The 10,951-nt window shown below is 48.5% G+C and overlaps 5 protein-coding genes across 9 annotated transcripts; 1 reads left to right on the plus strand and 4 right to left on the minus strand.

Moving 5' to 3' along the window:
* Positions 1 to 12: 12 nt before the first annotated feature.
* Positions 13 to 2,476, minus strand: LOC120456256 (atypical kinase COQ8B, mitochondrial). Its single transcript, XM_039642975.2, has 2 exons — positions 878 to 2,476; positions 13 to 811 (listed from the first exon to the last, which is right to left on the minus strand). Exons 1-2 carry the CDS (start codon positions 2,308 to 2,310, stop codon positions 259 to 261), a joined length of 1,986 nt encoding a protein of 661 aa, XP_039498909.1. The 5' UTR covers positions 2,311 to 2,476; the 3' UTR covers positions 13 to 258.
* A 265-nt stretch (positions 2,477 to 2,741) lies between these two features.
* Positions 2,742 to 4,944, minus strand: LOC120456710 (probable FAD synthase). 4 transcript variants are annotated; one of them, XM_039643684.1, is made up of 3 exons: positions 4,761 to 4,944; positions 3,761 to 4,402; positions 2,742 to 3,314 (listed from the first exon to the last, which is right to left on the minus strand). In XM_039643684.1, exons 1-3 carry the CDS (start codon positions 4,770 to 4,772, stop codon positions 3,000 to 3,002), a joined length of 969 nt encoding a protein of 322 aa, XP_039499618.1. In that variant the 5' UTR covers positions 4,773 to 4,944; the 3' UTR covers positions 2,742 to 2,999. The 4 variants fall into 4 exon arrangements, with proteins under 4 accessions (XP_039499618.1, XP_039499621.1, XP_039499619.1 ...); XM_039643687.1 differs by lacking the exon at positions 4,761 to 4,944 and adding an exon at positions 4,594 to 4,686; XM_039643685.1 differs by lacking the exon at positions 4,761 to 4,944 and adding an exon at positions 4,473 to 4,605.
* Positions 4,945 to 5,175: 231 nt separating this feature from the next.
* Positions 5,176 to 7,571, minus strand: LOC120455878. 2 transcript variants are annotated; one of them, XM_039642361.2, is made up of 2 exons: positions 7,128 to 7,571; positions 5,176 to 6,607 (listed from the first exon to the last, which is right to left on the minus strand). In XM_039642361.2, exons 1-2 carry the CDS (start codon positions 7,294 to 7,296, stop codon positions 5,718 to 5,720), a joined length of 1,059 nt encoding a protein of 352 aa, XP_039498295.1. In that variant the 5' UTR covers positions 7,297 to 7,571; the 3' UTR covers positions 5,176 to 5,717. The 2 variants fall into 2 exon arrangements, with proteins under 2 accessions (XP_039498295.1, XP_039498296.1); XM_039642362.2 differs by lacking the exon at positions 7,128 to 7,571 and adding an exon at positions 6,736 to 7,074.
* Positions 7,572 to 8,262: 691 nt separating this feature from the next.
* On the plus strand, positions 8,263 to 9,025 carry LOC120455881 (probable 39S ribosomal protein L49, mitochondrial). Its single transcript, XM_039642364.1, has 2 exons — positions 8,263 to 8,423; positions 8,488 to 9,025. Exons 1-2 carry the CDS (start codon positions 8,367 to 8,369, stop codon positions 8,968 to 8,970), a joined length of 540 nt encoding a protein of 179 aa, XP_039498298.1. The 5' UTR covers positions 8,263 to 8,366; the 3' UTR covers positions 8,971 to 9,025.
* A 99-nt stretch (positions 9,026 to 9,124) lies between these two features.
* On the minus strand, positions 9,125 to 10,805 carry LOC120455880 (breast cancer metastasis-suppressor 1-like protein-A). Its single transcript, XM_039642363.1, has 3 exons — positions 10,419 to 10,805; positions 10,109 to 10,353; positions 9,125 to 9,838 (listed from the first exon to the last, which is right to left on the minus strand). Exons 1-3 carry the CDS (start codon positions 10,606 to 10,608, stop codon positions 9,497 to 9,499), a joined length of 777 nt encoding a protein of 258 aa, XP_039498297.1. The 5' UTR covers positions 10,609 to 10,805; the 3' UTR covers positions 9,125 to 9,496.
* Between the last annotated feature and the right edge of the window lie 146 nt (positions 10,806 to 10,951).

Here is a 10,951-nt window from a genome sequence, read left to right on the forward strand (position 1 = left end):
ATAATGGCTATATGTTTTTTGTAGTGTGTTGTATTTTGGGTTTTAACTGAAATGTGTGTTAAACAGCAGGTATTTTTCAAAACCTACTTGTTTCAATTTCCTGCCCTAGCCAAAGATTACCACGTTAGTTAGGAACTTGCCACATGTAATCTTGTAGCGAATGGCATTTACAAATTAAGCGCACTTAAGGTTTACTACTGGGATTGGGTTGGACCCAAAAAAAAAGAGGAAGTGGGAAGTGGGCAGGAGACTTGCTCGCTAGTCCTTGAACTTCCCCAGAACGATGTCCTTGTAGAAGGGAACGCAATTCATGCGCACATTCAGTCTCGCGCACAGCAGGAAAATGCCCGAGAGCTTGCGATGAATGGAGTAAATCTCCTCGGGCGGTGGACACAAACGATGCGCCACCATTGTGGGCACCAGGGCGGCCAATCGTTCGGTAGTGTTCTGCTTTCCAAAATCGAAATCACCATCGTAGCGGAAGATCTCGCCCAGTATCATCACCGCATCCACGTGCGCCTGCTCCATTTGCTTGGTCTCGTAGCCGGTGAGGAAGCCCATTTCGCGGGACATCTCGAGGACGCCCTGTCGATTGTTGGCAGCGGCGCTCATGATCACCTGGCGATAGTTCCGGATGAATTCGTGTCGGTAGAAGCGCGTGGAACCAAAGTCGATCAGCATTAGCCGGCGACTGGGCGCATCGTACAGAAAGTTGGACCAATTCGGATCCGTTTGCATGCACTCAATCTCGAAGAGCTCCCGCAGACAGAGCTTCAGCACGGATGCGGCTATGTGGGCACGATGCTCGTAGCTGAAAGCGAGATGTTGATTAACCCACGCTAGTAATTATAATCATGGGAATGATTGATTAGCTCACCTCAAATCGAAACACTTGTCGAGCGGCACACCCGGCACCAGTTCGGTGGTCAGGACACTGGACGTGGTCAAGTCGCGCACCACACGCGGCACATAGTACTCCGGATAGGGCGAGATCATCTCGCGGAACTTCTCCGTGTACTCCGCCTCGCGATCGTAGTCCACCTCCCATTGCAACTCGCGCTTGGCCACGCGCACCACATTGTCAATGAAGAAACCTTGGGGGAAGACATCCCACACCTTGAGCATGCCCACCAGATTGTCAATGTCGCTCTCAATGCTCTGGGCGACACCGGGATATTGGATCTTAATGGCCACATCCGTGCCATCGCTCAGAGTGGCCCGATGCACCTGGCCAATGGAGGCGGCCGCAAAGGGTTTGTCCTCGAAACTTTGTAACCGCTGGCGCCAATCGGCTCCCAACTGGGTGTTCATCACGCGTTCCACCTGCCAATCGGGCATATAATCCGCCGCCTGACGCACCCTCTCGAATGCCTTGGCCAGTTGCGGCGACACCACGCTAGAATCTTGTATGCTCAGGATTTGTCCGATCTTCAATGCAGCACCTCTCACTTTGCACAGCGTGTCCACAATGCGTTCGGCATTGGCGGGACTGAGCAGGGCCTCGCGCATGCTGGTCGAACCGCCCAGGCCGAGAGCACCCTTGGTCAGCTCGTTGAGTGTTCCAATGCCCAGGCCGGCGAACAGGCCACCAAAGGAGGCCATTCTGCCTATCCGCGAGGAGGGAACCTTGCGCTGTTTGGCCACCTTGCTCAGTTCGGGCACTTCTATGGCCGGCTGGTCGGACTTCTTCTTTAGCTGCGCATCTGCTTCCTGCTCCTCCACCTTGGCGCCCGCCACGAAGCGCAGAACATTGTTCACATACTCCGTGTCCTGGTTAATGATTCCCGGATCGCTTGCATCAGCTTTATTGGGCATGGTCTGGCTGCTCTTGGTTGCCGGGGTGCGCAAGCTAACACTTCGATCTTTGTTCCTGCGCGAGAGTATCTCCTCGAACTCCTGCAGCGTTATGGAGGATATATCCAAGTTGGCGGCGTCCCAACTCGCTTGTTTTTGTGCCGTCGTTGGGGATTTTCTTGTGGCGTCGGCTTGTGCAGGTTCGGAGATGCCAGATTCCTTGCGGGACATTTGTATTTTCGTCTCCAGCAGCGAGCAAATACCTTTGGCCACCACGTAGCCCCTTTCACCGGTTTCTTGCAGGGATTGCTGCAGTTTTTTCAGCTCCTCGACGGGATTTTGACTGGAATGCCTCACCAGCTGCTGTGTGTGCGCGACATTCTCGGCGATTAGCTCACGTATGCTCGAATTGCTCCAAAGATGACGACCGTGGGCGAGATGCTCGCGCCCACACGCCTCCACCAAAATCCGCAGTCCCCGCAGCAGTGCCGCAACTTCTTGTGCGGATCGCGACATCGCCGAGCGAGGGAATACTGGTTTCTATGCACTGCTCTCGCGTGGGTGAGTTGGATGAGTGATCTGCGCGTAGGATTACGTAAATCTCGTAAAAATATCACAGAGAAAAAGGTCGAAAGAATCGCGTAATGTTGTGAAAATGCGGCGAAAATCAGCTGGCAAATCAGCTGACGCGCCATCTAGTGCTGCCATGCTGGCGCTTTTTTAACAGCCGCAGTGCTATCATGTCATAACTTCTAAGCTTTTTTAGCTTTTTAAAGCCAGATCGCTGCAGTGCTGGATTTTGCATTGAAACCAGTGCTGTGCATTTAGCTATTCAAGCTTATTTTAGCTTTTCTTCAAAATTAAAAAGAATTAAACAATATTTAAATAAAATTTTTTAAAATACACAACATTTAACGCGTAAATACTCCCCCACAAGAACAACGAACCTCGCTTAAGTGGCCTGCTGCACGAGGCCACATTTATTCGGCAGCCTTAGCACCTAAGGTCGTACAAAATATTACTAGATTAAGTTCGTTTGCCGAAAACCAAATCACAAGTTAATATACACAACTATATATACAGTAAGTCACAAACTAGAGTTTAAGCTATTAAATTGCACTACAGCCACGCCTGCATGCGATAGGCACTGCGATTTGTGTTGGAATCTAGAGTCTACTAGAATATAGAATCTAGAATCAGGAATCCTACTTCCTGGGCAGACGACCAGCTCGCTCCATGGTGGCATCCTCCAGCTCCCAGGCGGGTCGATAGCCACTCGGATCGCAGGAGCAGACGGTATCGGTGTTTGCTGTATCGGTATCACATGCGCACTGGGCATCGGTGCTTCTAAGATGCGGATTGGGAATTGTGTTGGAACGATTGCCGATCGAGGTGTAGCCGCGATCGTACAGACTGCAGTAGGGCACCGAGTTCATGTGGATGTAGTGCCAGACGTCGTGGTAGCTCCACTCCAGCAGGGGATTCAGACGCATCATCGGCGGCCAGTCGTTGTCCGTGGGCTAAAAAAAAAAAACGAAATCAGCATTAATAAAGGCACTTTGGGTATTTGAAATCAGCAAATTAGAACTTTCCATAAGCTTGCTTAATTATTAACCACAAAATAGCATTGACCTTCAGAGGCTTTCTAAAAACAATTGGTTCTGAAGAACTACGAACATAACGCTTTAAACGCGTGCTACAAGTAGTTTTGCTAAGTAAAATCTACGTGCCAGATATGATAGGTGGTTAGGTTAGCCACCGAACTCGGTTATAAGTACGTTCTTATCTGCGGACTGGAACCATGACATTCAAAAATATCTTGTCACTGTGATATTTGCAAAGGGCGCATACATTTCCAGATTAATTATGGTAAAACTGTGATACTAATCAGGTACATATCCCATAATATACCCAACCAGCTGGAGCAGCTTTGCTTGGGATGAAATGTGACTTTTTGCGGCTTCACCTGCATGGGCGCCAAGTGCTGGCAGTAGGGATCCGTGTTGCGGCTGCCCACGAATACGGCCCGGATGCGCGGCATGTCCGCGGACATGTGGGTGAGTGCCTCCTTGAGCGAACCCTCGTACTGGACCAGCTCCACGCGATAGTTGCGGACGCAGCGCTTGACGAAATCATCGATTTCCGCAAAGGAATCGCCGGATTTGATGTACAGCATGGGAATGTCGCCGCTGGAGATGTTCTGCTGGCGAAGGAAACGCATGAGGAGATCGAGCAGCACGGTGCAGTCCTTGCCGCCATTGAAACAGAAGATTAACTCCTCCACGCCGTAAATTTGCAGTGTTTCGGCAAAGAAGGCAAATGCCTTATTTTGCCTCTCCTCAATCGCCAATCGATCCTGAGGCGTTAGCTCCTGTGGATTTGGCAAATCCTGCGTTGCCTTGGAGTCCTTGGTGTCATCCGTGTGGCTCGACATGCTCCTCTTCTCCAGAAACAAATGCTTTTTGCTAATGGTTTTGTCGCATAGAATGGTGTTGTTGTTCGCTGTGATGTTTGTGTTTTTCCGGCATTCGTTCATGGTGCTCGGTGGGCGTAGTGTTTGTAGGAGGCGTGGCCGTGCCCTGGCTAGCAGAAACGATGACGTCACACGCTGTTAGGGTCATGCAGAAGTGGAATTATTAACACTCAATAAAACAAACAAAAACATAGAAAACTTTCACCGAAAAAAAACCTCTGTGTGTGCGTGTGTGTGTGTGAGTATTTGTTTTATGTAATTTTCTAGGCGTTAAACTAACTTAAGCTCTGAAACGAGCGTGGTAAATGCTTCGGCGGTTGACGTACAAATGAGTTGGTATATCAGGCACCCAAAAATTACATCACATTCGTATCGGAAAATCAGCAAAAACCAAAAACAAAAATGAAATAAAGCCAAAACCTCAGGCACTTACACACACACACACACATGCAAGCCAAACACATGGCGCACACACACAGACGCGCGCACTCACCCAATAGCTCATGTGTTTTATTGCTGCATTGGTTATTACTGGCGCATTTAACTGATTTGCCAAAGCGACAATAATGCAATTATTCCATTTTGTTAATTGTTATTCCGCGCCAGTGATTGTCTCTCCTTTTTTCGCCTTCTGCGTGCAACAACAAGCGAACGGCGACGACAACAACAAATGCTCGAAGCTTCGCGGGCTATCGGTACATCAGCTGTGCACAAAATCTATCGATAGCACTCGATTAGGGCGGTTAGTAGCAAGAAATTCAAAAAAATAGCTAGGCAATTCTTTATTCAAAAATTTTGAAAAAATGTTTTTTTTTTTTATTTCAAGCCGTAATTTTGCAAATGTGACAACTACAATATGCAAATAATAGATCTGCTTAAACTGGAGTAAAATAAAATGTTCCAAAATATAATTTTTTAAAAGTTTTATTTGACAATAACAAATTCGTGTTTGTGTGTGCTTAGCAACAACAACAATAAGAAGCGTAATTAAAGTACGCTCTACACATCTAATAAATGGGCACTGTTGGCGTTCTATCAACTGGGTGTGTTTTCTTCATTTCGTCCTCGATTTTTGTGTTTTTCCTACACGGCGAGAAAAATATCACAAGACTGATGATTAAATCCTGTTCAACTGGGCTTTACAAATTTCGATGTAGTTTCACTTTAGCTGCAGTGCATACAATATGAATTTCATTTACGTTCACTTAACTTAAACATAAATATTTAAAAACTAAGTTCATTGTCTAAACGTTAGCAAATAATATAATGGCCAGATTAAAATCTGAACTTGGTGAAAATGTATGTTGCGAAATAATGTTGCATTTGGTATGTGAAATATTTCCGAACAATCATCAAAATATTGCATATTGCATATTTTCATTGTTAATTTTGATGTTAAACTGTTTCAAAATCGAAACCTTATTCAAAGAAACAAACATAAATGTGCAAATTAGACATCTTTGTTATCCAGAATGTCGTCGATGAGTCCAACGACCTTCTGTCGAAACCTTCGATTCTGCTTGCCGCTCATCTCCTTGAGATACGGATGCAGGCTGATCAGAAACGAGTAGTCGGCATCCGGAGGCGCGGGAATGCCACCTCCTGGTGCGGCCACCAATCCGCCGGATAAGGCACTTGGGGCTGGTGTAGCCGGCGGCGGTGGCGGTGGTGGTGGTGTTGTTGGTGCTGTGGCTAACTTGTGATTCAGATGACTCAGATGGTGAGCGCTGCCGTTGCCCTTAAACCACTGCGTCAGATCCGTCCAGTCCAGGTGATTGCCCAGCGCGGCAGCGGGCACCGAGACCAGCGATGGATGTTGGTGGCTCACCATCCGCTCCAGCTGCAGCTGGTGGGCATTCGACGAGGGCTGCTCCACTTTGATGGCTTGCAGGCGGAGCGGCAAGCAGGCGGTGGGTTGCTCCAGCTCCTGTTCCTGATCCCGATCCTGATTATGCTGCTGCTGCGGTGCCTGATTGCGTCGCGCGTGATTATTCTCATCCTCCTCCTCCTCGGACACCTGCACATCCAGCGGCATTTCGCCATCGCTCTCCTTGCCCTCCTCCTCATCCTCTCGCTGACTTGGTTGCGCAAATGCGGCCATACCACCGCTGGCAGCATGGCCGGGTTTTCGGAGCACCATGCCGGGAGTGGGAGTACCAGTGGGCGGCGGCGCGGGCAGCTGCTTGTGGCAGGATCGGGACTTGGTGTAGGGTACAAGGAACTGCAGGTACTTGGACAGGTAGTATTTGCGCTTGCCGCGGCCCGTTTGTGTGCGTGCCAGCTTCAGGGATCGCAGGAAGCTGCTCCTTATGGTGCGCCATCTCTCGCGGCAGTTGCGAACTAAGGAAATTAAAAAAAAGATATTTTTCTGAAGTGTGTTTCAATTTGTTTGTTGAAAACATGCCGAGTCCTAGGTTTTCTCTCAAGAACTAAGCTTAGGGCGTTTATAACAATTTGTGTTTATTTACGAAGGAAAACGAATAGTAGAAAGTAAAGATCTTATTTTGTTCCCGTGCCCCATGCCAGAGTGCAGCAACGCAACAGTGAGCGAAAAGCGAAACGCAAAAGCAGCAACAAAGTGCAAGTAAAAACTGAGCGACACAGTGACACACCTACACCAATGCAACAGCGGGCAAATGAAAAGCAACAACAATTGCATTAGTTTCGCACACCAAAGCGCAAAAGCTTGCATCATAGACACACACACACACGCACACACAGAGACACACGCGCACGGACAGGGAAATGAGCACGCAATTGGCGGCGAATAAGAAGAAGAAGATTAAGAAGAAGGGGAAGAAGCAGGCGCTTGATTTGGAAAATCGCCGTTGCTTTTCGCCGCATTTCACCGCCGATTTACCCGTGTCCTTGATCTCGTTGGCCACCTGCTGCCACGCCCTCTGCACCTCCTCCTTCTTGCTGTAGCCCGGATGCGTGTAGTTCCACAAGCACGGCTGATTCTCCACGAACTGCACGAATCGCACATTGAAAACGGGATCGTCCTTGCGCGCCATTGTCACCCAGCACATGCCTCCGTCTCGCTCGCACGCTGCCCGCTAGAACGGTGAATCGCACATGCAGTTATTCCAGGCACGCTGTGCTTCAGGGGCGGTGGGGGGGTGGTAAGGTGGTGAGGCGACCGAAAAAAAGGCAAAACAAAACGTATGTGTGTGGGGTGGCGTACAGAAGAAGAGAGAGGGGGGGCTCAGCAACAATTGCAACTGCAACTGCTCGCAGCAAACGCGCAACGAAAACTGCGCGCAAATTGCAAATTGCAAATAGCAAATAGCAACAAAAGCTGCAGCGCAAACACTTTATGCTGGCACAAAACAGCAGCAGCAACAACAAGTGGCAATCGCTAAGTCTAACGAATGGCAAATACCCTGCGCTGAAAAAACAAAGTTTAAATTTATTTCCCCATATTATAAACTCATTGTTCAATTAAATTTTGGCACATTTAAACTGGTACTCAAAAAATATATCGACAAATGTTCGACTATTTCGATATACCCCGATGACTCCCCGATTACCGCATATCGAAAAACTCAACGGCGAACAACAGCTGCAATAAAATTGTATAAGCAATGCAATTCAAATGCGGCACTTGCAACGCTTGTGTGTGTGTGTGTGTGTGTGTGAAGGCGCTTGTGTGTGTGTGCGTGTGATAAAAGCTTTGCCGATGACGTCACGCGCTGCATTTGTTGCATGCGATGCAAAGAAATGAAGGCAAAAACAATCAAAGACAAAGACAAAACGCAAATTAGGCTACAAATTATTTGAGTTTGTGGCAATTATACTAAACGGTGACTGTGTAGCTGAATTATTAGATCGCTTAGAGCGTGATTATTCACTAAAGCTATGTTTAAAAATTAAACAAATTGTCAAAGGTTGTTATTGCTGTTAATGAATTAACTAATTACAAATTTAAAAATTTTTTTAGCTTGAAAATCGGTGTTTCCTAAATCGATAACCTGTAACCAAGTCAAGTTAGTAATCGAAACAATTATCGATGCCACTTGCCATCACTAACCAGCCTGTGCATATGTAACAACTCTTATTTTTATTTTTGGGTAAATCTGTTAATTTGTACCCAAAAAACATGGCAACCTGCGCAAAGTTAATGCTGGGCAGCGGCCTCTGCCAAAAGCTTAGCCAGGTGAGTAGTTAAACCATAAGATTCCAGTGAAAAATCGCCCTAAATCGTTTTATATTCCACACAGTTCACCAGGCAGATTCACATGCAACCGGCACTTTTGTCAAGTTTTCGTTCATCCCGCGAAGTTCAGGAGTTGGACAAGTATCCTGAAGTGGAGGTGGTGGCCAATCCGCCCGAGTGGCGATTTGTGGAGCGTTTGCTGCCAGTGGAAACAGTACCACAGCCGCTGACAAAGCCAAAATATCCATCCGGCTGGCGGCCACAAAAGGAGGATGGCTCGGAACTGGGTTACTTTGTGGCCCGGACCAAGAATCACATGGTGCCCGTGTATCTGCACACCAGGTTCCGTGGCCAGCGCAGGATCACGGTGGTGCGTCGAGTTCAAGGAGACATCTGGTCGCTGGAAAAGGAACTGCGAGCGGTGGTTGAGCAGTCGCGGAACGGGAAGCTCTGCGCTACGAGAATCAACGAGCTGAGCGGTCAGATTCACTTCCATGGCGATTATGTGGACGTCCTGCGCGACTATCTCAAGGAGAAGGGCTTCTGAAGATCCACAAAACCCCCTGTCTGTGCCGCAATAAACGCTTTCCTGTTGATTTAAATGATGTGATTTGTTAACCTACATTGTGACGTCCATTATCCAAAAGTGGATAACAAAATTGTTGGCCTTCTGCAGATTGAATCATACGCAGAGAATCGAATTCATTTCTGTCGACCGCACGCTCACTTGGCTGCAGTTCGCTTTTATTTGCACTTAACGTTTAGCATAAATTACACACATCGTCTGGATGGGGGACATAATATTCTGAGAGTGGTGCTCGTAAGGCGCTACGACTAAAATCTAGGGGAAAGGAGCTGAGGATGGGTGTGGGGGTGCGCGAGCTTAGTTATCTTGACGAACTTAGCACGCATTATAAGTCTGGTTCGGGCTCGAGGGGAGCTCTGCTACGGCTGCAAAACTGCAAACTAGGCTGCAGCTGCAGCTACATCTACGTCTACGGCTGCTGCTTCCTCGGCCGAGGCCGTCAGGTACGCGTCAGGTGGGCGTAGGCGGCAGCTGCCACGCCCCACCGCTATCCGCTGGCCCCCGCCATTGCCGGTAATCCCGACAAGCTGACGCTCACGCCGGAAGTGGGCGTTACTGTGCCGGCGGTGGCCGACGAGGAAGATCGCTTGAGGGCCTTGCGTATAATCGTCCAGTCCTCCATGATGTCCTCTTCGCGCAGCATGTACACGACGTACGGACCCGTGACGGTGACGGCCTTCTTGCGACCCGGTCCGCGCACCTTGCTCTGCCGCTTGTCGGTGCCCCAGTCGGCCCACGAGATGTCCACATTGTGGCGATCCTCCTCCAGGCGACGGATGCGCTCCACGAACTCCTCGCGCAGGTTGTCCACCGCCATGTGTTTCTCGCTCTGCAACCAAGGAGTTGTTAGTGAAGTGAAGATAACATTGCTACTACTTATACGTTTCAAAAGAACTCGGCCATATTTTGAATGATATTGTTAACGGAAAACTATTGTTTACCAATAAATGCCCCATAAATGTGTGCTATTTTGTGTTAATTAACCCTGGCAGTGGCGCCAAGTTTCTTATCAACGCAAAACTTAAACTGATTGCGACGACATATAATGGCCAATAAGCTCTTGTGATTTTTGGCGCCAAAAAGCTGGGAGTGTGCGTACCTCAAAGTGCTGGACGGCCGCTTGTTCCTCGGACTGGAATTTGTGCTCAATGTTCTGCAGGCGGTACTTGCGCAGGACATCCGCCACCTCGATCCTGGTGCGGTACACCTTGTCCAATTCCTTTTGCGGCTGGACAAACTCCTCGGAACGCCCCGAACGCACCTCGGCCAGTTGTCGTTCGATGAGATTGATGCGCTCGAAGTAGTACTGTTCCCGCAACGTGTTAAACTGCCGCTCCAAGCTCACTGCGAAAAAACGGAGAGGAAACGCGATAAGCAAGGCTTGTGTTTAGATGCCTGTAGATTCTTACCCAAATCCTCGATGTGTTCGGACCGCCGGCGCTCTATTTCGCTGGCATCCAGCTCGGAGGAGTCATCCGAATCGCATTCGTTGGCCTCCTCCTCGTCGGAGGTGTCGTGTGCCTGGCTGGAATTCGAGTGCTCCGATTCTCCGCCAGAAACGTCGCCTTCGCCATCGGATTCTCCATTCTTCACGGGCATTTCAGACTGGATTTAGCGGTGCTCCTTGTACTCGGCGGATTCCGATACGGCGATTCACTGCAGCTGGGCGCCGAGATTATCGCGATGCGTTTTTTGTTTGTTTTCGACAATCGAGGAGTGTCTAAATTGTGGAAAACTTTGTGGAAAAACACTCAACTGCGAGCTGTAGCAAAAAGTATGACCGCACGCAAAGGTGTTTGACAGTTTGGTGTTGGTAAACGCATGTGGAGCACCAAGTTGAGTGGCTACAAAATAGCTAAATCTTCTGGAGCTCTTCGCAAATTATTGCTCTTTAGGTTTTACACAATCACTTATAAGTTTACTATAAAAATTCCTTTAATTG

Source organism: Drosophila santomea, chromosome X (assembly GCF_016746245.2).
Source record: "Drosophila santomea strain STO CAGO 1482 chromosome X, Prin_Dsan_1.1, whole genome shotgun sequence".
In the NCBI taxonomy this organism is placed as follows: domain Eukaryota; kingdom Metazoa; phylum Arthropoda; class Insecta; order Diptera; family Drosophilidae; genus Drosophila; species Drosophila santomea.